This window comes from Vipera ursinii (genome assembly GCF_947247035.1).
Source record: "Vipera ursinii genome assembly, chromosome: 8".
Lineage (NCBI taxonomy): Eukaryota > Metazoa > Chordata > Lepidosauria > Squamata > Viperidae > Vipera > Vipera ursinii.
In genome coordinates, this window is record NC_139519.1 from 1,875,397 (window position 1) to 1,902,387 (window position 26,991).

General features: G+C 43.7%; 1 protein-coding gene across 4 annotated transcripts in view; it reads left to right on the plus strand.

Moving 5' to 3' along the window:
• XPO7 (exportin 7) overlaps positions 1 to 26,991 on the plus strand; it is a 70,867-nt gene that overhangs the window by 5,011 nt on the left and 38,865 nt on the right. For 3 of the 4 annotated variants that reach the window (XM_083368667.1, XM_083368669.1, XM_083368668.1), the window contains 6 exons: positions 13,565 to 13,711; positions 14,100 to 14,193; positions 15,000 to 15,166; positions 16,975 to 17,067; positions 22,133 to 22,237; positions 23,938 to 24,103. In XM_083368667.1, coding sequence (XP_083224793.1) covers positions 13,565 to 13,711; positions 14,100 to 14,193; positions 15,000 to 15,166; positions 16,975 to 17,067; positions 22,133 to 22,237; positions 23,938 to 24,103 — 772 coding nt within the window. The remainder of the gene's footprint in view (positions 1 to 13,564; positions 13,712 to 14,099; positions 14,194 to 14,999; positions 15,167 to 16,974; positions 17,068 to 22,132; positions 22,238 to 23,937; positions 24,104 to 26,991) is intronic. The other variant, XM_083368670.1, reaches the window with a different exon arrangement.

Below are 26,991 nucleotides of genomic sequence, written 5' to 3' on the forward strand. Positions count from 1 at the left end.
TTTGCAGCACTGTAATAACTTTGAATTGTCAGTAAACAGGTAGTTGTTAAGCAAGGACTACCAAACTGGGTCTTATATTTACTATAATAATTGTATATAAAATTCAGACTGAGGGCATTTCTTAAAATGGACATAATGCCTTATGGCAAGTATTTCAGCTACACTAAATTACACAAATTTAAGAGCACAAAGCACGCAAATTAATGGTACACCAGTGCTTCTGTAAATACCACATAGTGCCCACCAGCTTCCTTATCCCATTGACTCAGTTGTTTAAAAATGGTGCTCATTGAAACAAGATATAGAAAGCAGATAAAGTATGTAAAGAAAAGTATTTCTTTTTAATCTGGTAGGCTTCTGAACTGCTACCTTCCCATCAAAATACAGTACTTTGGCAGAGCAACTTGATTTTTCTTTTCCTAACTCATGCTATAGCAAATCTGACCCCATTTTGTTCTATTTTTTGGAGAATTACCACACTCGTGGACTAACATATAATTTCTTTCTACCATTTTTTTATTTTTTTGCATTGTAAAGTACCAACATTCCCTTAGCGAGACAAAGCTCAGTTCAAGAGACTTAAGGTATATTCTTTACTGGATTATCTTTACTCATTGATGAACTAATTACCCTTTCAATGGCAATGATTTCCACAACTTCAGGTCACTGAGTCAGTGTTGATCTATCTTTGCTCTGAATTGCTGCTTTCTTTTCTTTGTTTGGAATATCAGCAAAGACTATTTAGCTGAAAGATGTACACCTCCATGTACTTCTGAAAGTTGGAAACTCTTTGTCAGTAATTTGTGAATTAGCAACACTTTTCATAAATACATGAAAATAAGATAATTTTGGAGCATTTTAAGTTATCTAGCCAGGCTTCTGAGATTGGAAGGATGAAAATATTGCCAAAGAGATCAGAATTGACGATCAGGTTGGTAATGTAAAAGCAGAGAAAATACAATGACTTATTCTTCTAATGATTGGTCTTCAAGTAAAAATCAACTGCAAAGCATGCAATATTTGAGGAGATCTCAGAGGACTCCAAAATAATGGGAAAAGGTCCTCAGGCCACTTATATTGTCCCATGTCAGTTGTTGAGTCTTCCTTAAGAAAAACACTGGACAAGTCATTTCTACATGCTAAGTAAAGGTAAAGGTTCCCCCCGCACATGCGTGCTAGTCATTTCTGACTCTAGGGGCTGGTGCTCATCTTCGTTTCAAAGCCGAAGAACCAGCGCTTGTCCGAGGACGTCTCCGTGGTCATGTGGCCGGCGTGACTAGACGCCAAAGGCGCACGGAACGCTGTTACCTTCCCACTGTAGTGGTCCCTATTTTTCTACTTGCATTTTTATGTGCTAGGTTGGCAAAAGCTGGGACAAGTAACAGGCGCTCACTCTGTTACGCGGCACTCGGGATTCGACCCACCAAACTGCCGATCTGATCCACAGGCTCAGCGTCCTAACCCACTGAGCCACCGCGTCCCTGTTTCTACATGCTAATGATATCTAATTAAATATGCCCCAGGCCAGCCCAGGAATGCTGTTTAGGTGCTGCTCCAACTGGTTAAGAATATGCAGCACATGCAGCTTGGGGGCCCCACAGGTCACCTGAGTAACCCGAGTGCTGCATAAGCTGCGCTCACATTTGCTGCATAAGCTGCGCTCACATTTGCTTTCTGGGTAGGATTCAGGATGCTGGTTACCGCCTTTAGAGCCCAAGTGGCACAGGGCCACGTTACTTGCAGGACCACCTTTCCCTGAGAGCGTTTGCCTACTCTACTAGATAAGGTAGGGTGGGCATGCCCCGGGGCTCCTTCCGCAAGGGATGGGGCCCCAAAGGTGTGCCTTTTCAGTTCCCAACCCTTGGGGACAGCCGAGAGCCAAGGGATCCCTGCCCTTGTAGCCTTCCAGAGGGCGATGTCCTGGGCCTTCCCTGGGCATTGGGCTACCGGGGGGGGTTAAGCTGGGGGCTGCTTTTAGCCATGTTTTCATGGGTTGTTGTAAGCCACCTGGAATCACACAGGATAAGCAGCCTATCAGTCCTGTTATAAGAGATTGTGAAAAAGAAAGCCACTCCCTTCCACAAAGCACATAAATACCCAACTCAAGTTTGCCAAAATGTACTAAGATGATCTAGTAGACCATTGGAACAGAACAAGTGAAATAAAACTGCTGGTATTAATGAGAAACATTTGCAGGAAAATCAAACGCTTCATCCGGATATTATGATATGAGGCTACTTTGCAGCTTTGGGACCTACTGGCTTGCTGTTTTTGAGTGAATAATACATTTTGAATTGTACCAGAGAATGCTAGAGAGTTGTATGGTATCCATCTTTAGATCAAAGCTTAAACATATGTGAATCAGCCAAATATCCTGAATGCATAAATAAACTACAACAGAAAGACTGAAACAGAATAAATTTTGCATTTGAGGATGGGCAAACTGAAACACTAACTGCATCAAAAGAGGAATAGCATCAAGATCATGAGAAGTGATAGTACCACTTAATGGAATGGAATACAAATTGAAAAAGAAATAGAATATTTTATTGGCCAAATGTGATTAGGCACGCAAGGAATTTGTCTCCAGAAAGGCAGGACAAGAAGCAATGGGTGGGAAGTAATCAAGGAGAGAACTGATCTAGAACTGAGGAGAAATGTCCTGACAGAACAGTTAATCAGTAGAACAGCTTCATTCAGACGTTGTATGGGTGCTCCATCACTAGAGGGTTTTAAGAAGAGATTGGACAATCATGAGGACCCAGATTGTTGGGGGCAATAAGCTGACTTTGTAATAATGCCGCTTGGGGGGGCCCAAAAGCCCTAATAAAGCAGGCATATACATAGAATGAAGGCTATTGCTAAGCACATTGGTTTGTACTTAAATTGTAAGCCCCCTTGAGTCTTCGGAGAAGGGCGGGATATAAATGGGATTAAAATAAATAAATAAATTTGTCTGGAATGGCATAAGGTCTCCTGCTTGAACAAGGGGCTAGACTAAAAAAACCCTGAGGTCCCTTCCAGCCCTATAATTTAAATGTTTATGAAATGTTGTGGCCTGATATGAAGCAAAACAACCCAAAATAGCAGCGTGTTAAAGCAATTCTGTAATGAGGAATGGGTCAAAATCTCCATGTCGATATATGGGATTGATTAGTAAATACAAAAGTATTTCATTGAAGTCATTGCTGCTGAAGGAGGTGCCATCAGCTTTACATCTAAAACTTCACAAACATTTTCCAGCAGAGAGAGTATTAAACAGGGACCTGACACTTTATATGGCCTGGTGTTTGTTTAAAATCCATCTATTAATTGTATTTAGTTGAAGTTCAGCTCCCACTATAAATCCCAGCATTGTAGGATTATTAATAGTTTTAATGGCTTTGAAAACGTAATGTTTGTGTAGCAGTGTATTACCATATTCACTTACCTGTACAATAATTGTCCCATTAATGTGTCCTTTTGAAGTTTACCTTGAGTACCAGTTCATGTAATTTGAGTGTCTGCCTGGTTGATTTTGTAGGACCAATAACTTTCATAGCCAACATCACAAAATGGAGCTAGAATTAAGGCAGGGATTCTTAACTTTTTGTATCTTAAGTCCCACAAGTTATTCTTTTAAACAACAAGGGATCCACTATGATAGGAATGAAATGGAAGGGATCTTGGAGATCTTCTAGTCCTAACACCCTCCTCAAGCAGAAGCCCATATATCATTTTAGACAAGTGACTCAATCTCTTCTTAAAAACTTCCAGGGATGGAGCACATACACAACTTCTGAAGGCAAGCTGTTCTACTGATTAATTGTTCTCTCAGGAAATTTCTCCTCAGTTCTAAATTGGTTCTCTCCTTGATTACTTTCCACCCATTGCTTCTTGACCTGCCTTCTGGTTCTTTGGAGTATCCCTTCAAAAATCGGAACATTCCTATCATGCCTATCATGCTATCATCTCTATATCTCTATTGAGATTTCAATTCAGAAATGGGAAAAATGGAAGACAGAGATCACAGGGAAGTTCGGCCTTGGTGAACTAAATGAGGCAGGAGAACATCTGATTCAACTACGCTACAGACAACAACTAAGCGTAATGAACACATGGTTTGAACAACCCAAGCGGCTACTATATACTTGGGCTTCACCAAACGGAGAACATCGAAACCAAACTGACTACATATACCAAAAGAAGTGGAAAAGTTCCATCCTTGCCGTGAAAATGTTCCCAGGTGCAGATTGTGGATCAGACCACGAACTGTTAGCTGCCAAGCGCTGTGGTTCCAAACAGCCACCCATGATTTGGAAATTTAATCTATTAAGAAGTTTCCCCAGGCATACGCAGTTGAAGTTGTGATCAATATCACAGAAAGACAACCAATTTAATTTTTTAAATTTTATTAGATTTATATACCGCCCTTTCCCGAAGGACTCAGATGAGCTATGGGAGGAAATAAAAACAACTGTCACCCAAGGATATATTTACATAAAAGAAACCAATGAAACTTGATGGATATCAGAAGCTAGGATAAAAGCAAAAGCCATGGGGGACAGGGAAGAAATGCGAAGACTAAATGCAAGGCTCCAGAAAAGATAAAGAAGAGCACAGGGCTGAGCAAGGTAAGAATGGAGGAAGGCGCCACGAGAGTCTTACAAGAGAGCATTTCACTTATGAGGAGAAGGCCAGAAAGCCCTCAGAGGAAGTGATGGGCAGGAACTGCATGACCAACAAGCAATTGGAAGAATCTCAAAAGGTTAAATTATCAAAGTTTGGTTCAGTTGCCATGACTTAACCTTTTGAGATACTTTTGGCCTTGATGACTGAATCTTCATCTACATGAAGCAGTCAGAGAAAGATGGCAGGAATATGTAGAGCAACTTTACACGAACGAAAAACAAGGCCAAGCCGTAAGAGGAGAAGCTGACCTACCAGAAATGGAGGAGGAGGTAGGGTGGGCGCTCAACTGCAAAGCCCCAGCAGTTGAGGAGCAAAGCCCCAGCAGTGGAGGAGGAGGAGGAGGAGGAGGAGGAGGTAGGGTAGGAGGTAGGAGGTAGGAGGTAGGAGGTAGGAGGAGGTAGGGTGGCCTAACTGCAAAGCCCCAGCAATTCCTGCAGAGCTGCGGAAACTACCGCCAACAAAAGCTTTGACAAGGCTTTGCCAAAGTGTATGGAAGACGGCCAGTGGCCAAAAGGATGGGAAAGGCCGATATTTATCCCAATCCCAAAGAAAGGTGGTACGAAAGACTGCTCCAACCACCGAACCACAGCCTTGGTGCCACATGTGAGAAAAATTCTCTTGAAGATAATCCAGCCACGTTTGAATCCACCCACCCACAGGGAAGTCTTGTACAAGCAGGATTTCAGAAAGGAAGAAGAGCGTGCGATGATATTGCCATTCTCGGTTGGATGATGGAAAAAGCAAAGGAATACCAAAAAGACCTCTACGTGTGCTTCAATGACTACACAAAAGCCTTTGACTGTGTTGACCATGACAAGCTCTGGAGCTGCCTCAAAGAACTGGGAATATTTGCACGCCGCATCCAGCTCATTCACTCACTGTACTCTGATCAGGCAGCCACTGTAAGAACAGCATGGGGACACAAAATGGCTCAGAACTGGAAAAGGCGCTCGGCAAGGCTGCATCCTGTCACTTATACTATTCAACGTGTACACAGAAATAGTTATGAGAAATGCCCATTTGGAGGAATCTGCCATTGGGGTTAAAAAATCGGTGGTGGGAATATCAACAACCTCCTATATGCAGATGACACAACATTACTCGCAGAAATCAAGGAAGATCTGGAGCGGTTACTCCTGAGAATCAAAACATGAAAGTGAAAAATTTGGACTGCACCGTAACATCAAGAAAAGAAAGATAATGACCACTGCAGAGAACACCCAGGTCAGAGTGCAAACTGGCAGTGAGGCCATCGAAACAGCAAAGCAATTCATCTTTAAAAATCGACTCAGGTGGTGACTGCAGCCCTGAGATCAGAAGGCATATAACACTTGGAAGAACTGCAAAGTCTGGCATGAATAACATCTGGAAGAATAAAGGCATCAGCCTCACAACCAAATGCAGATTGGTTAAGGCCATATTTTTTCCAATTGCTACTAATGGCTGTCAAATATGGACTCTGAAAAAGGCAGATAGGAGAAGAGTGGACTCCTTTGAGCTGTTACGCATCCCATGGACTGCAGAAATCACAAAGAAAGACCGAACCTCACCAAAAATATCACCTGAAGCCAAAATTGCCAGAGAGAAACCGTCATACTTTGGTCATGTCATGAGAGCTGACTCACTCAAAAAGCCAATCGTTCTGGGCGTGATCAGTGGAAAAAGGAGAAGGGGCTGCCTTAGTATCTGCTGGCTGGACGCTATAAAGGATGACACCGGGATGACCATGGTTGATCTGAAGGACGCAGTGCGAGACACGAGAGGCATGGAGAGTGCTGATCCATAGAACGGCCGAGGGTTGGACGTGACTGAATGGCTGGCAATGATGCTATCGTGTCACCCCTAGTTCTTCTCACTAGCCCCCTCATCATCTTTGTCGCTCATCTCTGCACTCCTTCTAGAGTCTCAACATCTTTTTATATCATGGTGACCAAAACTGGATGCATTATTGCAAGTGTGGCCTTACCAAGGCATTGTAAAGTGGTATTAACACTTCATGTGATCTTGATTCTAGCCCTAGGATTACATTGGGGTTTTTGGCTGCTTGCCGCCGCACACGGCGGGTTCGTACTCAAGTGATTGTGCAATAGGACGCCAAGGTCCCTCTCATTTGCTGCTATTGAACCAAGTATAGTTTTCTAGCAGGGCATCTATCTGTTTTCCTGCATCCTGATGTATTTATTATTTACAGTGTGTTTGAAGATGTTATTAAAGTTTAATGATTTGCCCTGGGGTGGAGCTCATTTATGTTTGGTCTATGTGTCATTAGTTGAGAATCGCTGGGCTAATACAGAGTGTTATAACCTTGAAAATGATTGCTTAATCCAGTTGCCGTAGAGCTACACTGAAGAGGTACAGTGTTTGGTACAAGTGCGTTCGTTGAAGTGTAAGTTCAGTGCTGCAAAATGTTTATTTTCCTCACAGCTGTATAATTGCAACATGTGGAGATCAATGTGGTTACAGAGAAAATGAGTATTTCCAATAGAAATAGCTCACAATTGTTGAGTTCCTGGTTTTATTACCAGGTTAAGTACTATCATCAACATGAGGGGGAGTGGGGTTTGCTGGCTCTTTATACATAGAATCCCAGGGTTGTGTAAAGGGATGTGTGGATGAAGTTGTGGGACAAGGAGAAGAGAAGCTGCCTAAAGTAACAATGCAGGAGTCCTGAATGGAGTAATGGGCAGAGGAAGGAACTTATGAAGGACCTGCCCTAATGGATCAAGCAGTAAAAAGTGGAGGTGGGAAGTTTATACTTTCACACTTGCAAGATTTTTTTGATACAGCCTTATGATAAAATAGAATTAGTTCATCCAGTTGTGTTTCCTGATTAAACTGGGAGAGCCACCAGGCTGGAAGGGACCTCACAGGTTTCCTGGCCCAGTATAGGAATCTTTATCTGTCCAGTTCTCTGGGCATCATAGTGTGTGTGTGTGTGTGTGTGTGTGTGTGTATGAGAGAGAGAGAGAGAGAGAGAGAGAGAGAGAGAGACCCCTATGATGCTTGGACAACTTGATTGATAGATGATATGACTATATGAGTCTGTATTTTTTTAAAAAATTACTGCACATAGAAATGATAAGAAATCTCAGTAAGGTCAAAGATCTGGATAGGAGCACGAGGGGCACACTGAAGTGGCATTTTCATTTATCCTTCAGCTCAAAGAAAATAGAACCAAAAAGCAAAATACTTTAGGTCCATTACAATTTAATGCAGTTGGACAGATTTATATACAAACATTTTAGATATCATAGATGATAAACTGCTGATATTAGATACATTGCAAATCACAAGGATAATGAAATTGTGTTTGGCCAAAGCATTGGGCAGGCTTGAGTAGGAAATTTTTAACCAAATTGTTAAAGAGCTTAGTTACAGACTAATGGACTAGAAAATGAGATGCTAAAATAAAGCCTCTTAAGCAGCCCAGAGAGAACATTATCTTTTAAGTTCATGACTTTTATTTTCTACACCACTGATGTCGAACCTGTGATACGGGTGTGAAATCTGACCTACCACAATGTTTTGGGTGACATGACAGCATTTACCAGTGCCTGGCAACTATTCCTGAAAGCTTGCCCCATTCTTTTTGAGGCTGCACAAGAAGGGGGTATGCTCTTGGGTGGCCTCTGGACCTCCTGGAAATCACACAAGAGAGCCGTGCTCTTGTGTTGCCTCAAAAATATCACACAAGAACAGCTTTTGCGTGGTTTTTGGAGTCGCGGAAGCTGCTTCAGGAAAGAAGGCCCCCTGCGAGCCGTGGTGGACTTGTCCCAGGAAAAGAGTTGCTCCTGAAGCACCCCTGGGGAGACCGGGGCCCTGGGGGCCATCGTGCCCTTCTCTGACGGTGCCCAGCGGCCTTTGCAGCCGTGGTGCCGGCCTTGAGGCAAGGCCCAAACCTCCCCTTCAGGCCCAGCCTCAGCACAGCCACCAAATCTCGCGATTTATGCCGGGGAGGGAGGAATTATTTTCCTTTTGTTTGGGGCATGAAATAATAAAAATGGAAAACTTCAATACCCTTACATTTGGGGGAGATAATTTTTTCAGAACAAAATTGGCCAGACTAATTTTGTCTTAGCTTGTAGTTAACAGGTAGTCCTCAGCTTATTCATTTAGTGACCATTCTAAGTTACAACGGCACTGAAAGAAGTAACTTAGGAGTGTTTTTCATACTTACGCTTGTTGTAGCATCCCCCTGGTCACGTGATCCAAATTCGAAAGCTTGGCAACTGGTTTATACTTAGGACCATCTCAGTGTCCTGAGGATCATGTGATCCCCTTTTGCAACCTTCTGACAAGCAAAGTCAAGGGGAAAACCAGATACACTTAACAGCTGTGGCAAGAAAGTATTGCTAACTTAACAACTGCAGTGATTCATTTAACAACTATGGCAAGAAGGGTCTATGGACAAACATCTCGCTACATAAATGTTGGGCTTATTTGTGGTCACGAGTCGAGGACCGCCTTCAGTTTGGCAGAAAGGAGCATGAGGAGGAAGAGCTGAGGAGGGGACCGACAGCCGAATGGTTTGTGCTGCTGGTTGTCCAGTTTTGTGTGACTGGAGCACTTGCTCCCAGCTTTTGTGGCAACTCCCAGAGAATGAACTCAGTGAAGAAGTGAACAGGGAACCCAAACAGGAATTTTTTTCTCTGTTTAGGCTGAACGTAAACTCTCCTTCCCAGCTTATTAGGGTGGATGAGGAATTCTTCAGTGAGATACAGGAAGCTCTTGTGGAGAAACAACAGTATCGGAAAACTTCTTAGGAGATAAACCCTTTGTGCAACTTGGCATCGTGCACTAGTTGTAGCTCTAATGGACCAAGAGGTTGTAATGGTCATTCTTGCCTTGGTCACTGCCCAGTCGGACTACAGCAGTGTACTCTACACAGGGCTATTCTTGAAGAGCACCGGAAGCTGCAGATGGGGCAGATGGGCCCACATGGACAGTTACAGAAGCTCCTTCCTTGCCCAGCACACCAGGAAAAGCCGAGCTAAGATGGGGAGCAGCAGCAGCACATGTCACGTGGATCTGGGTCTCTTGGTGGAGGCAACAGGCCCTAGACTGGGACGTTTCCATTGATCCATATGTTATAACCAAAATTCTTAGCCCGTTCTATCATGTAGTTTTTTTAACTTACCAGGTACTTTTCTATTTCAAATTTAAGCAAACGTTTATACATTTTAGCAATTACATATTCATCATTTGTACATTTGTTCCAAATGTCCTGTTATCTACCTTAAATCTTTCTTTTAACTGTGCGTATAAAAATTGAAAATTAAACCCCTGTGCGGTCAGTTGATCTCTTGATATCACCTTATATCTTCTCTGTGCTTTTCTTCAATATGTGAACCATCTTTCTTGGCCTGTTTTTTTGCAGTGCTGCTTCTGAAGCCAACAAAAGTACTTTCTGTCACAGCCCGGGCCTTGTATCACTTCTGTATTTTTAATATGGCACCTCACATAATGATTTTTAAAATCTACATTAACTTTATCGTACCATAATAAGCCATGCCAAGCAAACCTCGGGTTTTATTCTTTTAATTCTAGCATTTTCTTGTTTCTTTCATCCAAACGGGCTGCAGCATACCGTCACATAAATCTACATATATCTTTGTCATTGCTTAAAAGGTGAATCATTTTTTAAAACTGATTGTTTCAAATAAAACCCATTTTTGCCACAGAATTTCTTCTACACAATGAGAATTGTAACTTTTCCTAATTTAGTAATCTTTCATAACTTCATTCCATACCTTGACGTTGTTAATTTGAAATAGCATACAATTCATATTAGTCATAACAACATCCAAATATTTTAACTTTTTTCAATCTGAAAACAGGTCTTTTTATATTTGTTTTAATTCTCCATCCTCACATTTTGTTAATATCTTCATTTTCCCTTAAATTTTAAATCCAGCTAATGCACCAAATTCCTGAACTTCTCCATTAATATATCTATTCCTTTTTTAGGGTTTTCCAGAATTAAAGCCAAATCGTCTGCAAATGCCCTTGGTTTGCATAGCTCTCATTTCACCTTTTCCTCAACTATTCCTCCATCTTGTCTTATGACTGTTCAAAACTTCCAGACCCCATAGCAAAGTGAGGATCCTTGATGTCTCTCTTTTTGTATTCCATCTGCTTTTTTATTCATTATCTTTGGTAAATTTTCTTTCTTTAAATATTTTTCTACTTTTATCAGGGGAATCTCATATCTTTTATACACTTTTCTGTGATACTGGTGAAATATACTTTACTCATTGGCATCATCTGTTACCATAACATTTCCACTTAGTACAGTGTCACTTTCTTGCTGTTTTGTTTATCTGCTAACCATTTTCCTCACTTATTTGCTGATTCATTGTTTCACAAAATTCAGTTTTCATTTCTTTGTTATTGTGGAAAGTTTGCTGTAGGAGAAGGAATGAAGGGCCTGGCGGGGTGGGGGAGGAGGAGTGAGTTTAGAGTCATACTAGGTGGCTGACAGGAGAAGAGGCAGAGCCAAAAGGGGACGCAGCCCATATGTCCACAAACACTCCAAGCCCCACACACACACCCCAACTCTGTCGACTCTTATCTAGCAGTTTAGTGCTGACCGTTAGTTGACTAGACTCTTGTGTCGAGGCTTAAGCAAAAAATCATCCCAAGTGGAACTTAACCTGCCGTCCAGATTGCGCCTGACCCCACAGAGTACGACCCCCCCTTGAATGCCGTTGACCCGTATCTGACTCTAACCAGGTGCTGACCGTTAGATGGAAAATTCCCTTGCACAGGCTTTTAGCAACAAATCAGTTACGTTGAACCTTCACGTGTGGACCTGGTCTTTTGCGCCTCACCTTAGCATTATAAAAGTGTCATTTACTGTGGGATACCTTTTCTTCTTGGAGAGCTCTTTAGTTCTTCCTCTGCCATTTTTATCTCTTTTAAGAAATGCATCTTTTTTGTCCTTTTTTGTCATGTTGCTATATAACCCTCGTAAAGTCTTTACTGGCATCCCGTACTGTTCTTGTATCTTCTTACAGTCCTCAATTATTGATTTTTTTTTGTAACAAAGTTTCAGTCAGCTTCCATCTGTAGGTTCTACCTTTGCCCATAAACAGACCATCTTGCCCCACCCCCATGTGAGGTTCGTTATTTTTAGCAACCAATCTTTTTCCAATATGTTGTTATGAAGCTGATGTTATATTTGGTTTTTATATTCTAGGGTATAGAATATTCCAGGATGAAGTTTTAAGCTTTCTCTCCACCTCTTCATTCAAATTTTTAATTGAAATTTTGAAGAATTCAGAGCTTAGTAATCTCCATTCAATGCTATACAATGCTCAACATTATAATTGTTTTTTATTCAATTTCTGTAGCCTCCCATCTCAACTGACTTTATGTCAGTTTTATGATTTTTCACCATTTTCAGCTCCACAAAGCAGAGTGACCATTGGGGGACTTGGTGGCCTAACTCAGCCTTGAAATTGTTTTTGTTTTAAGAACTGTCTGGGCCTGCAGTTGATAAATATGGGTTGTTCTGTTATTTTGAGGTGGGAGATGCTCAAAGGTGTTAATGAAAGATATAAAACAGACTTAAAAGTAGCTATTCTTAGAATCCTAAGAAGCCCATTTCAGAAAAATCCCAGCCCATAGCCATCATCAAAAAGTTGCCTGCCTGCATTTGTTTGTATTTTTTAACATACAGATGTTTTTTAAAAATAATAAAATCCTGAACAAAGCGAGACAGTACTTGGTACATTTTGTTGAGAGATGCACCAAGTACATTCAGGCTGTTTCATGCTTGCACCCTTATCTCATATGTACAGGACTCCTTTGCTAGAAAGTCAGTATGCCCAATACTGTCATTATCATGGCTCCAAGAATTGCTGTTGTCCAACTATATTGAAGTATAATTCCAAGCCTTTGCTAGTCCTAGCCCTTCTCTTCATTAGTTGGTAATTGGGAAATAAGCATACAAATAAACTTGGTGTTTGTTCAAAATTATCTGCATTACTCTGTGGCTGAAAGGAAGATGTAGCATCGAGTACAAAAAATATTTTCATATTTGGATATCCCTTGCAATCTCTCAAAGCCATCTTTAAAAAAATTGAATTGTTGAAGTTAAAAAATGTTTGAAGTAAGTCTCTGCATATCCATACATTGAATCTAGCTCACATGATCTAATGGAATTTCATATGAACATATTCATAGTAACATATCAACATATTTTGCTGTTTACCTTTATTCATTTGATCAACTCACATTCCCCCTTTCCTTCAGGATTTAGGGATTAAATACTTGACACTCCTCCATGTAGACTTAAATAGTGTCCAGATTTGTTTGCTCCTTTGGCTTTTGTGGTGTGGCTTCATTAAACTGTTCCACTGTGGAATAGCTCTCTTACATTGTCAAAGAGCTTGCAAATTTCACATAAAAGTTACTGTTTGTTAAACTTCATAGTATAGGCTGTCCTTGGATTAAGAATGACCAATTTAAAGACAACCTTACGTAAGACACGAACAGGCTACTTAGTGCTAGAGAGGGCCAACCACACGGAAGCCAGGCATTTTTAAAGTACCACCTGTTTTCAGCGCTTCCTGAAAATGTGCAGCTTCAGTGCTTCATCAGCTGAAGGAAAGACAATGCTCCACCCTTTTCACTGATGAGCAGCCTGCTTGTAAGTCCATGTTTTGACTGAAATACAAATTTGGGTTAAAGACACAGTTAGGGAATGGAACTAAATTTTAACTCAGGATTAAAGCCCGTATCAGGTGTTACCAGAATACGTAAAACTAGATACTGTATATTAGGCTATTTTTAAGTGTCTGCTGGAGCTCTGTTTTTTCTATCATGATATTGTATTCCAAAATGGCAAAACCAACCAAATCTTAACTCAGTTCTCTTTGCTTTGTTCCAGAGTCTAGCCCAGCTAGAGAATTTGTGCAAGCAACTCTATGAGACAACGGACACCACTACACGGCTCCAGGCAGAGAAAGCCCTGGTTGAATTTACCAATAGCCCAGATTGCTTGAACAAGTGCCAGCTTCTCCTTGAAAGAGGGAGTGTATGTAGACAAATAATGCACAACACTACTTTTGAAGTGGCTGGATATTTTCTGCAGGTTTAGGGATGTATCTTGATGATCTGATATAGGAAGGCATCTGCAATGGACAGATACAGTCATTCTTTAAAATGTGGCTGTGCCAAATATGTCTGTGGAGATCCAATTATTGGGCCATCTAACCTAGAATTTAAAGTATTCAGTGAAAGATACTTTTATTATTTTATTTATTTATTAAATTTATGTGCCACCCATCTCATGGGTCAAGGTGTTTATTAAATATTGGTACATTGCCATCTTGCCAATATGAGGATCGCTAAGAGCCGTCAGCAGAAACACAGAATTTATCCATCCATATGAATGATTTATTTTCTTTGTGTTTGTTTTACAGTCATCATATTCCCAATTATTGGCAGCTACATGCCTTACAAAACTGGTGTCACGCACAAACAACCCTTTGCCCTTGGAACAGCGCATAGACATACGTGAGTATAGCAAAGCTGGATGGCTCAGTCCCAAGGTCTGGCTTGCCTAGGGTCAGATTGGCTATTTGAAAAGTTTAAGAACATATGCTGGGATAGAAAGGGAACATACACAGAATCTTCTCTTTTAAGTTACCTATAGTGTGAGGAAAAAGAATGAATTTTCCTTGCTTATCTTCCTTATATGTGCATGCTTCCCTTTTCCTTGACACATGTTAAATAATATACTGTAATATACCGTACCATAAAGTGCCCTTTAAAAAGTCTCTGAAGTATGAAGCAGCTGTTTGGCTGTTCTTTGAACAGTGTGAGGGAGTGTCAGACACGGAAGGAAATGCTTAGGCCGTTCTCTCAAAACCTCCTTCCTCCTGGGTCTGCCTGGGCTTTCAAGGCAGCTTTGCTCTAGGTGGGAAAGAGCAGCCGGCCTTTCCGAGGTCACCCCGAGGGCCTCCGCTGATCAGTAGCAGCAGCAGCTCTGGGGCAGAAAGTACAGCTCTGCGGAACCTGGCTTTAGCTATGCTGTTGTCTGCAGGTCAGGCAGTCTGGATAGGGCACAATGAAAGCACTTTGGCCAGATCTTGCCTGATGATGCCGAGCTGAACGGTGTGTGCTCATTACAAGGCCATTCCTCTGCCTCCGCTCATTGTTTTCTTTTTCCCCACGCAGGGCATGCGGTGGGTCTTCCGTGCAATAAGCAGCCGGTGCTGTTCGCAGCCTAGGCCCAGTTGCATGTATTTGCTTCAGTGGTGGTTAACCTTTCCCAGCTAAATGTTTCCTAAACTCTTCTTTATTTGATGCATCTGTTTCAGGGAATTATGTGCTCAATTATCTTGCTACCAGACCTAAGCTAGCCACATTTGTTACACAAGCACTAATTCAGCTCTATGCCAGGATCACAAAGCTGGGCTGGTTTGACTGCCAGAAGGATGAATATGTTTTCAGAAATGTCATCACTGATGTCACAAGATTTTTGCAGGTCAGTGTTTTATCTCTTCTACTTTCATTTGCATATAATGGTTTTGGCTGGTGATTTCTGTCCTTTTTCCTTACCGTATTTTCCGGCGTATAAGACGACCCGGCGTATAAGACGACCCCCTACTTTTAAGAAGTTTTTCAAGGTTTTTTGTCTTATACGCCGGAAAATACTTACATGCCCTGCCCTCCCTGTCCGTCGCAGAGGAGGCGAAGGCCCGACTGGCCCCGCTGGCCCTCCCACTGCTCCCGCGCTTCTGCTGGCCCCCGAGACGCAGTGTTTCCCGGGCGGCAGGCAGCGCCGGAGGGCAGCCGCCACCCCGCCACGGCCGGCGCCGCCTTGAACTTCTCCCATTCGGCGCAGGGCGGGACAGCTCCGCCCGCAGCCTCTTTTTCATGTGCCGCTTCCCTCTCACCGTCGGCCGAGGCGCGCTCGGCCCGGGCTCCCGGTCCCTCTTCCCGGCCAGCTTCCCACCCTGCCCCTCATGGAGCTGGACTGGGCGTGCAGCCTCTCGGTGTGGCTGCTTTTCCTGGGCAGCCTGGCGGTGCGGCTCCTGCGCTCGGACCTGTTGCTGAGCCGGCGGCTGCTGCTGCGCGTGGGGCTGCTGCCCCTCAGCGCCTCGCTCACGGCGGCTGCCTGCTGGCTCGTCTCGGCCAGCACCGCCCGGCGGAAGCGCAGCATCGGACGGGAGCAGGACTTCCCTGCCGGCTCCACGCTCTTCCCTCTTGAGGCAGCTGCTGCCTCAAGAGGGAAGAGCGAGCCGGCTCTTCCCTCCTGAGGCAGCTGCTGCCTTAAGAGGGAAGAGCGAGCCAGCTCTTCCCTCCTGAGGCAACAGCTGCTTGAAGAGGGGAGAGGGTCAGACGGGAGTCGGCAGGACTGCCCTGCTGGCTCCCGCCAGACGCCACCCACTGATTTTCCGGCGTATAAGGCGACTGGGCGTATAAGATGACCCCCCCCAACTTTTGAGGTGATTTTCATGGGTTAAAAAGTCGTCTTATATGCTGGAAAATATGGTAATAGTAGGCTTGTTTCACACAACCAGTGTTCATCAGTACTGTTGTGGGTATCAGGCCAACAAGAAGAAAACTGCAAAGCCAAATGCTAAAATTCTTATCTGCCCCAATCACTAGATCAAAGGCTTCCACTATCTAGCTTCCTGTTTCTCAGAGTGCCCAACCAAAAGCTTCCAGGAAGAGGAACTAGAATGTGCTATAGTTTAGGTGAGGACTGGTAGCTGTTGATTTACTCCAAAGCTATCTAATTCAATAACAACAAACCGCCCCCGGTGCTTTCTTAAACAGCCGCCTTCTGTGACTGGAATATTTTTTCTGATGCTTAGCTAAAATTTGTTCACTCGACTTGTCATTCCTTTTGCCTGCCTATTGGAGTGACAGTATTGAAGAGCAGAGATTAAGATGAAAGGGCATGGCGGCATCCTGTTCTGTCTTGAATTGTATAACAAGCTTTTAGCATATTTCATACGTATAAGAATAATAAAAATAAAAAGACAGTGCAGCACCTACTGGGCACATAGCTGGATTTTGTTAAAGATCTATCAGACCATTATAGGAAAACCAGTCCTACAAGGGACACATAATTAGCGACAATTGCAAGTAAATCTCAGTTGCTTGCAAAATGTGATTGGAGGCCCTCCTCAAGCCCAGTAAAGAAAATTCTACCTGTATCCCACTTCGGAGAAGGGACACACTTGTGACTTGTGGGGCGGACTGCCAGACAGCTTTATATAAGTAATAAATTTAAGCCATAAACTACAACAATAGAGACCTTTTTTTTCCTTTTTCCTTCTTTAGGACAGTGTTGAGCACTGCATCATAGGAGTGACAATCTTGTCTCAGCTAACAAATGAAATTAATCAAGTAAGTGCTTCAGCCTTCCTCAGTGAAGTAAGTGTCAACTTTATTCATTCATTTTTCCTTGTGCTGCTTTGTGCCTGTGCGCTGATTTGTTTGTACAAACATGTGTTGCTTTGGTAAGAAATACTGGCACTCCACTGGGGTTTAAAGTTTACCATTTTGGGCACAATTCCTGAGGAATAGAAGCAGGGCTTTGGATGGAACAGTGATCTCGAAAGAGATAACCCTCTATTCAATAATATTGTGTTGGTTCACAATGAGCGTTCCATTTTTATAGCTCCACCTTTGGAAAAGTCTTTCCTAATATCTACTTACTTCCGTCGTGCATGGAAGCCGTCAGAGTTCTGGGAAGACTCAAAAGCTAGCATGTTCCCCATGCCAGGGTGTGGTCTTCTTCTGAAGTACAGATGGCAACCCCTGTCCTCCAAATTTTGATGTGTCTGCAGAAGGCCACTCCTTCAGCAGTCCTAGCCTCCCACTGTGCTATCTCTATAGAGAAGCTTGAAGAATCTTGACTGACAAATCATCAAGAAGAACCGGGGATATTGGTTTGGACTCTCAACTCTCTGTTTGATGTGCTTGGGAGGCTGCTTGGACTCTGAAACTGCAGTTCTGTAGTTATGCCAAGGAACACAGAGAGCCTCTCCTTCAAAGGCCAGCCCAATTGGAAGTCAGCTTATCCACTGTATTGCTGGAAAGTACAGTGTAGTAAAGACAGCTTAAGAATTACACTCTTCATTTTTTTCATCCTTAATGGGACAAGAATCTGGCTTTGCCGAAACCTGGCTGTATCTTTTTTTCCTAATCCCAAGGCAGGCTTGCTGGCTTCTACTAACACGCCTGCAGATATTTGAAAACTCTGGCCTGAAAACTGTAAAATGTAATGGAGATTTAGGTGAGACCTTTGGTGGTCTCTGTTGTTGGTTGAAATCAACAGGAGGCCAATCGCTTAGCGCATGGTAGCAAGCGCTAGCAGAGCATGTGGCAGCAGACTGTCCAACGTGATACAATCGGGTCAAGGTCCCTAGTGCTCTCTCTGAGCGAGGTGGGGGTGGGGGGTTCAGAAGTGAGGGAAAAGGACGCCTCGCAAAGGCCGGCCCATCTCCTCTTTCCAGGGAAAGCGCACGTTGCTCCTCCGCTGCTGATTCTCAGCAGTCATTGTAGCTTCAGCAGACATGGACAGCGGCTTCCAGGGCTGAAAAGGGTGATGGACGGGTGTAGTCCAGGGAGATGATGGACCCCCAACTGATATAGCAAAGAGATACAGTTCAGGCACCAACCCTGGTGTAATCTGTTGATTGGATGGGTTGATTTGAAAGGTTTTGTGTGCCCCTCAATTCCCAGCTACTACGGTGGTTGGCTCATAAGTAAAAGTACCGTCAAAAATACAGCAAGAAAAAAGATGGCCAACATGACAAGAATCAGACAGAAATGCAAAGAAAGAAAGAAATCCTCACAATCCAGGAGGGTTTTGCTCACTCTCACCAAATGCCTGGGAGAAGAGCTAGAACCTGAACGCCTCTCGGAAGCCCCATTTCAGTGGGCAGGCCCTGCTGCAGAGAAGGAAGGGGCAGTTCCCGGATGCTGGCAGATGACACTGTTCAGCTGAAGGAAACTGGAGCGCACCAACCTGGCCAGATTCGGCCCAGCAGATACTGTCTGTGCTGAAAAAACAACAGATTTTGTACTTTCTATTTAGCATATTTCAATCTTGAATGATCCTTGCTATGTCTGTATAGACTGTTATACCATGATTATATACACTACAGTACTGAGTAATTCTTTGGTGTTATGGGGGATTTTAGATTTTGCCAGTGTATAGGTAAAATAATTCATGTCATTTATGCTTTTCTTCAAAAGAGAAATGGAAGCAAATGCTGATAGTTGAATGGGAAATACGATGTTCTCAGGCAGTGGATAATATGTTCTATAATCAACCCATGGCAGTTCTACTTTGCTGAGATCTCCATTTTATCAGCATGTTTATCTTAAAATTATAGGGATTCTCTAGTGGACAACCTGTAGAAAGGCAGCTAGGGGATGCTCTACTATCCCAGTCTTGCTCTTACTAGCGTCCTTCTTTTGTATATATAATTTTTACTGAAGATTCTACTTACAGTAGTAGAATCAAATACAAACATAGGGAGAGGAGAGGAGAGGGAAGGATTAAAAAGTGCCTAGAAAAAAAAGAAGGCAGATAAAATCAGATTTAATAACTTTTCACCCCTAAAAGATTTTTCTATAAACCCATCCTTTATCTGTATGCAAATTCTTAAATCATCAAGCTTTTAATCCTGGTATTGGTAAAGGGTTATCGGAGCTTTATAGAAACGTTTCTTACAGGTGGTCCTCGAGTTATTAATGTAATGGAGCCTGCCAGTTGCATTCGTAACCTGAGGATTCGTTGAAGTGATTAATGTAAAATGAATGTGAAAACTCCCTGCTTTCGTCCACACATTTGCTAATCGAATGAGCAGGTTGTTAAGTGCCCATGAGGTATCTCAGGGTGGGGAGGGCCTTGGGGGCCTAGTGATGGAACAGGCCACCTGCTTAAGACCACCCAAGACCTCCCCCGACCCACTGAGATACCTCATGCTCCTCACAATTGCTCCCCCCCTCCTCCATCCTGCCACACTGGGTCACTTATCTTGCGAAGATCTAGCAAGCTGTCTCCTCTCCAGCCTCTCTGTCGCGCAAGATCATGGCCCCCAGAAGCTTCCAGTCTTGTTTGCACGCCGATGGGAGGCTTTGGGGCAACAAAATCGCACTGCCTCAAAGCATCCCATTGGCTTGCAGGCACTTTGTACACAGAGACTGGAAGCTTTGGGGGGCTGTGATCTCGCACAACTTCAATCACCCAATCTCTGCAAAAAATGGATGGGTGCCTGAAGTCAGGCAAGATCACGGCCCCCAGAAGCTTCCAGTCTCGGCACGCAAAATATTTGCGCGCCAATGGCAGGCTTTGGGGCAGTGAAATCGGCAAGACTGCTGGCAAGAACAGAGCCCAGGAGGGACACACCGGCCCCTCCTGGGCTCCATTCTTGCCAGCAAAGACTTTTTACAAAGGCTTGTGTCAAGATGGGAAGGCCTGGAAAAAAAAACTGGAAAAATTGGGAACAAAACAGGGTTTTCTTCCATTTGGAAAAGCCATTTGGAAAAAAACTGTTTTTTTCACATTTTTTTCAATTTTTTTCCAGGCCTTCCCATCTCTAGGCTTGCCAAAGCCTACAGAGAGAGTGTGTCCTTGTAGGCTCTGGACGCCTTTGCCAGGAAGAGTGGAGGCTGGAAGGAACACGCCAGCCCCTCCCAGGCTGTGTTCTTGCTAGCAAAGTTTTTTTTTTTGCAAAGATGACCGGAGCCTACAGGGATGCAATCTCCCTGCAGGCTTTAACAAGGAAACAGCAAATGGAGGGAAGGCCTGAAGTACCAAAGCCTTACCTCTGTTTGCAAAGCCTTTTGATGCAGATCTCGTCCAGGCCTCAATTCGCAGAGAACAGAGGCCTAAAGTAGTGCAAGATCACGCAAAATCAATAGAACGAGATCTTGCGCTACTGATCTCAAAATCAGTAGAATGAGATCTTGCACTAGCGATCTCACGGTACTTTAGGCCTCTGTTCTCTGCGAATGCACCAAAGGCCTGAAGCAACAAAGCAGGCAAAGAAACCACGGCAGAGAGAAGACAGCTCTCTACATCTTTGCCAGGTAAGTGAGTGCACAGGCCAGTGCTGGTGGAGATCCAGTGGGGAGATGGGGAATAGGCAGGGGAAATGTTGCAGTGCCTCTGCGGTTGTTCATAAGAGCAAATGGCTGCAATGGTGCTGCAGCATTCGTAATCTCGGGACTGTGTCGCAACTTTAAATGGTCGCTAAGTAAACTGTTGTAACTCAAGGATTACCTGTATTTCAATCTTCATCAAAAAAACCACCCTACTTTATATCCCTTACATTTACTTCTGATAATCTTGACTCTAATCCATTCAGATGTTGTAGGATGTGTTCTCTCTTTGGTTTATCTTTTCCCATCCCAAAGGCTTCTTAGAGGCTTTAGCATACATCTTTTGTAAAACCTGTAAAATGTCATTATCCAGATTATATTCTTGGTCTGTCATTTGTATCTCCATTTTGATTTTCAAAACTTTTTGTATATACTTTTTGTATATCCAATTGAATGTCCTTATCTCAGTCATTCTCTTTGCTTGTCATTTGTGTTTCCATTTTAACTGTCTTCCCTGTCTTACAATCTACACTTTTTATTATCCAATATTTCTGGTTCTAATATTTCTGCAGTAGGCAAAATTTGTTGCACATCTGCCATTCCTTCATTAACATCTTTTGGAAATAGTCTATCCATAAAAGCAGGCATCACTACTGACATTGACCTTATAGCTACTAATTTCTATCCTCATTTGAAAAATCTCTGCAAGTATTTCAAATTTCAAATATTGTAACATGTTATTTTGTAAATCTCCATACTAACAAAAAAACCAAAGGCAAAGACACTGCCTGGAGTTTTTAGACCCCTCTAGTGTCCGGCTTCGGATATCAAGCTCAAATATCTCAAATTTCTATTATGACTAAAGTGAGACAAAAAATTTGTTTCTCTTGAAAAGCTGTTTATTTAAATAATTCTTTCCAAAAAATTTTCCCAAATCTTATAGTAAAAGCCTCAATATTCCAAATTTGTCAGCCCCCTTAATTTGTTTATAATTTTCTTAGAGCAAACTCTTATTTACCTTTTTGCCAGTTGTTTACAATTCTTTACATTCTTAAACCTAAGTTTTATTTTTTTAAGTACACAAATGAAGGTAAACTTACCAGATGGCTCTTCAGACTTGTTGTTCCAAAAGTCTCTAATAGCCTTAAGATAGTTAAATAGGCTATTTCCAAAAGTGAGGTTAGTCAAATGCTCCGCCACAGTTGTGAGCATGAAGGCTGTTGAAGGGTACACCTTCCTAGGAGGAGCAGCCATCTGGGGCACATCTGGAAAGAGTCAGGGCCATCATGACTCCCCCACAAATCCTTCTTCTTGTTTTCTTCATGAGCATTTAAGATCTAATGATAACCTGCTTTCTTTTTCTCCCTTTCTCAATCTCCAGGCAGACACTACACATCCTTTGACCAAGCACAGGAAAATTGCTTCCTCATTCCGTGATTCATCTTTGTTTGATATTTTCACGCTGTCCTGCAATTTACTGAAACAGGTAAGGAAACCCAAGAACTTAGTGCTCAGTCTTAACTGAGTAAAATGATTAAGGTAAAAACGATTAAGTCCAATGTTAATGTCGATTTAGAGCTCTGAAAACCTCTAACTTCAGCCTGGTATGGCAACTTCTGTATATGATAAAATAGGATTGTTAGGCTCTGCTGGCAAGAAGACCAGCTAATGTTCCAAAACCATAGCAGTAATGTGGAGGTGGAGCTCAGGGGCTTCTGTGGGAGCGAGTTTTTCAGCACTTCCCACTCTGGAGGCAAATGTTAAGTGTTAAGAGGCCTGATTTTCATACTGGTAAGAGGGCTACTAGCGCTTTTTCAGATGAATAACAGGTACAAACTGCCCCACCTTCACAAACGAGGCAAACCTAATTGCTTCTGCATGGAAAATGAACCAGAATCTTGCCTTCTTTACTTGTCTATGTATAGGTTTCTCACTTGAAGACTTGCTGGAATTTTAGGTTGTAGTCTGAATTCTTTTTCCAGTTGAAACTCTGAGAAACTTGATTGCAGTAGTTTCTAGTCCAGATTGCTACAAGAGATCTCTTGTCAAAAGCTCTGCAGTGTCTATAGCTTTTTTTGAAGTCTGCATTTATTTTCTGATGGTTTGGCCTAAGGGAGGGGTCCTCAGCCAATGGGACTGGTCCACGGCCTGTTAGGAACCATGCTGGACAGCTGGGGGGCGCGAGTGGTGGGCAACTGAGAAAGTGAAGCTTCATCTTGTATTTGCAACCTACTGTAAACTGCACGTGTGAGGGATGTAGAGGGATCTAGGTTACGTACTCCTCCCCTGGCCCCAGTCCGTGGAAAAATTGTCTTCCATGAAACCAGTCCCTGCTGCCAAAAAGTTTTGGGACCCTGGTGTAGGGTACGTGTTCAAGGTATACAAAGCAACTTTAAAAACAGCTTGTAGTTATTTGGCTTGTTATTTGATGTGCCATATATTTATTTATTTACAGTCTAAGACCAAGTCATAAAACTTAAAATACAGCTCACCATTAATACACACATAACAATACATAGGTAAAGGTAAAGGTTCCCCCGCACATGCGTGCTAGTCGTTTCCGACTCTAGGGGCCGGTGCTCATCTCCGTTTCAAAGCCGAAGAGCCAGCGCTTGTCCGAGGACGTCTCCGTGGTCATGTGGCCGGCATGACTGGACGCCAAAGGCGCACGGAACGCTGTTACCTTCCCACCATAGTGGTCCCTATTTTTCTACTTGCATTTTTTACGTGCTTTCGAACTGCTAGGTTGGCAGAAGCTGGGACGAGTAACAGGCGCTCACTCTGTTACGCGGCACTCGGGATTCGACCCGCCAAACTGCCGACCTTCTGATCGACAAGCTCAGCGTCCTAACCCGCTGAGCCACCGCGTCCCTCTTAACAATACATACGTATATATAAAAAAGAAACCCTTTAACACTAACAATTCATTGAAGGCACCAAACCATACAAGCCAAGGTTTTGAATAAATATGTTGCTACTGTCTTCCAAATGAGGCATGCTTACTAAACTAAATACCTAGGTGTTTCCATATTTGGCTCGAAGATTTAAAGGGGAATAATATAGGATAGACAGAGTCCTGGTTCCTTAGGAAATCAGGTTCTACCAGAAACGTGAAATAAAATATTTTTTTCATATCCAACTGATGTCTTAAAAATTGTGTCCATTTTGGTTTTCTTTTTTTTTAAGGCGTCAGGAAAAAACCTGAATTTGAATGACGAAAGTCAACATGGTCTTCTTATGCAGCTTCTCAAGCTCACATACAATTGTTTGAACTTTGACTTCATTGGTACATCAACAGATGAGTCATCTGACGACCTCTGCACAGTGCAGATCCCTACCAGCTGGAGATCAGGTAGAGTTGCATTAAAGGGTTGTAGTTGGATGCTTCTCTCGATCTTTGTAGACATAGCTCGAGTCAGCTTTCTAGTGCACAGGAAAAACAATAAGAGTCCCTTTTTGCAGTAGAAGGCGGTATAATTCAGTCAGCAGAGAAAATAATTGGCTGCATATATGTTTAGTCATACATAATGGCTGTGCAGAATTTTCAGATAAAATATACCATTTTTCATTGATTTGTCCTGGAATGACCCAGGTGTAATTATGCTCACCTACAGTTCAGACCATAAATGCGTTTAAAAAGGTTTCTGCTGATTGAAAATACAACATATTTGCAAGCATACTCTTTAATATCTGTATGCAGTTAATGGATGTAGGTACCTCTGGGCTTCTAAAATGCCTCTTGAAAGTGACTTCTCTTCAGCATCTAATTTCCCCTCCTCTTTTCAGCATAATTGCCTTGGGGTTTAAACCCAGCACTTCAGAAAGCTTTCTTCCCCTGGTTTAGAGCCAAACTCATGGGCATTCAACAGGTGGCAGTTGGGATTTATACACTTAACTTTTTGGGAAATAAAGGGCGTAGCGTAGAAGTTCCAAGAAATACCGTATTTTCCGGCGTATAAGACGACCCGGCGTATAAGACGACCCCCTACTTTTAAGAAGTTTTTCAAGGTTTTTTGTCTTATACGCCGGAAAATACTTACATGCCCTGCCCTCCCTGTCCGTCGCAGAGGAGGCGAAGGCCCGACTGGCCCCGCTGGCCCTCCCACTGCTCCCGCGCTTCTGCTGGCCCCCGAGACGCAGTGTTTCCCGGGCGGCAGGCAGCGCCGGAGGGCAGCCGCCGCCACGGCCGGCACCCCTCCTGCTTTCCCCCCCCCCAGGCCTTGAACTTCTCCCATTCGGCGCAGGGCGGGACAGCTCCGCCCGCAGCCTCTTTTTCATGTGCCGCTTCCCTCTCACTGTCGGCCGAGGCGCGCTCGGCCCGGGCTCCCGGTCCCTCTTCCCGGCCGGCTTCCCGCCCTGCCCCTCATGGAGCTGGACTGGGCGTGCAGCCTCTCGGTGTGGCTGCTTTTCCTGGGCAGCCTGGTGGTGCGGCTCCTGCGCTCGGACCTGTTGCTGAGCTGGCGGCTGCTGCTGCGCATGGGGCTGCTGCCCCTCAGCGCCGCGCTCACGGCGGCTGCCTGCTGGCTCGTCTCGGCCAGCACCGCCCGGCGGAAGCACAGCATCGGACGGGAGCAGGACTTCCCTGCCAGCTCCACGCTCTTCCCTCTTGAGGCAGCTGCTGCCTCAAGAGGGAAGAGCGAGCCGGCAGAGAAGTCCTGCAAACGCACGCGCACGCAGGACTTCCCTGCCGGCTCCACGCTCTTCCCTCTTGAGGCAGCTGCTGCCTCAAGAGGGGAGAGGGTCAGACGGGAGTCGGCAGGGCAGTCCTGCACACGCGCGCACTCCCCAGCTGCTAAGGAGCAGCCGGGGAGTGCGCGCGTGTGCAGGACTGCCCTGCCGGCTCCCGCCAGACGCCACCCACTGATTTTCCGGCGTATAAGACGACCCCCCAACTTTTGAGGTGATTTTCATGGGTTAAAAAGTCGTCTTATACGCCGGAAAATACAGTACATAGAATCCGTGGTTTTAAAAGCAATCTGGGGAGGACTGGGGGCAATGAGGTGGTCCAGATGAGCACTGAACAGTGCAGGCAGACAGGATAAGGATAAGCACGGAACATAGGAAGGCAGGGAAGAAGGGGATAAATAAGAATCAAAAGGAGGCAGGGAGGAAAGGGATAATTGCAGAGTGCTTCAAGACAGGATAGGCATGATCTTCCAAGGCAGGAAATAGGGCTAAGAGCAAAGCCTGAGATTTCCTGCAAAAGGAGGTGTAATTCCTCTTACCGCAAATCTTTGCAGAATCTTCTCTCTGTAAAATCTCCTTCCTGCAAAAGGTGCAGTCCTCTTTTCTGCAAATCTCAGGTTCGTGTTTAGCATTCCTCCTTGGGGAGAAAGAGGCCCTTCTTTTTCTTAAGCAGCCCTCTCCTTTGTACTGCTGAAGAGAGAGAAGATGAACCACAGCACAACTGAACTCTAGCTTTTCAATAAAAACTACAAAAAAAAATTCCCTCTTTTTCTTTTCCTTACATTTCCATTAAAATAAAAGTGCACACTTGCCATACTCTTGCAGTAACTGCAAGGAATCATTTTTATACTACTGCGAATTACTATCTATAGTAAAAGAGCCCTGGTGGCACAGTGGTTAGAATTCAGTATTGTAGGCTAATTGTGCCGATTGCCAGCAGTTTGGCAGTTCAAATCTCACCAGCCTCAAGGTTGACTCAGCCTTAGTAAGGCCACACCTGGAATGCTGCATCCATGTTTGGTCACCACATTATAAAAAAAAGCTGTTGAGACTTTGGGAAAAGTGCAGAGAAGAGCAACAAAGATGGAAGTTAAAACATGAATGGTTAACAGGAATTGAGTATAGCTAATCTATTGAAAAGAAGGACCAGGGGTGACGTGATAGCGTTCCAATATTTGAAGAGCTGCTACGAAGAAGAGGGGCTCAACCTATTTTCCAAAGCACTGGAGTCAAGACAAGAAACAATGGATGGAAACTAATCAAGGAGGGAAGCAACCTGGAATTAAGGAAAAACTTCCTAACAGTGAGAAAAATTAACCAGTTGAATGGCTTGCCTTCATAAGTTGTGGGTGCTCCATCAGTAAAGGCTTTTAAGAAGAGAATGGACAGCCTCCTGCTTGAGCTGTGGGTTGGACTAGAAGACCTCCAAGGTCCCTTCGAACTCTGATATTCTATGAGGAAGAATGGCTCATGCTCCTTTAAGTGGAGAGAGCAAAGAGGAGGACCTTCATTTTCTTGGCTAGAGAATCCTCAGTAGGGCAGCTGATTGTTGCC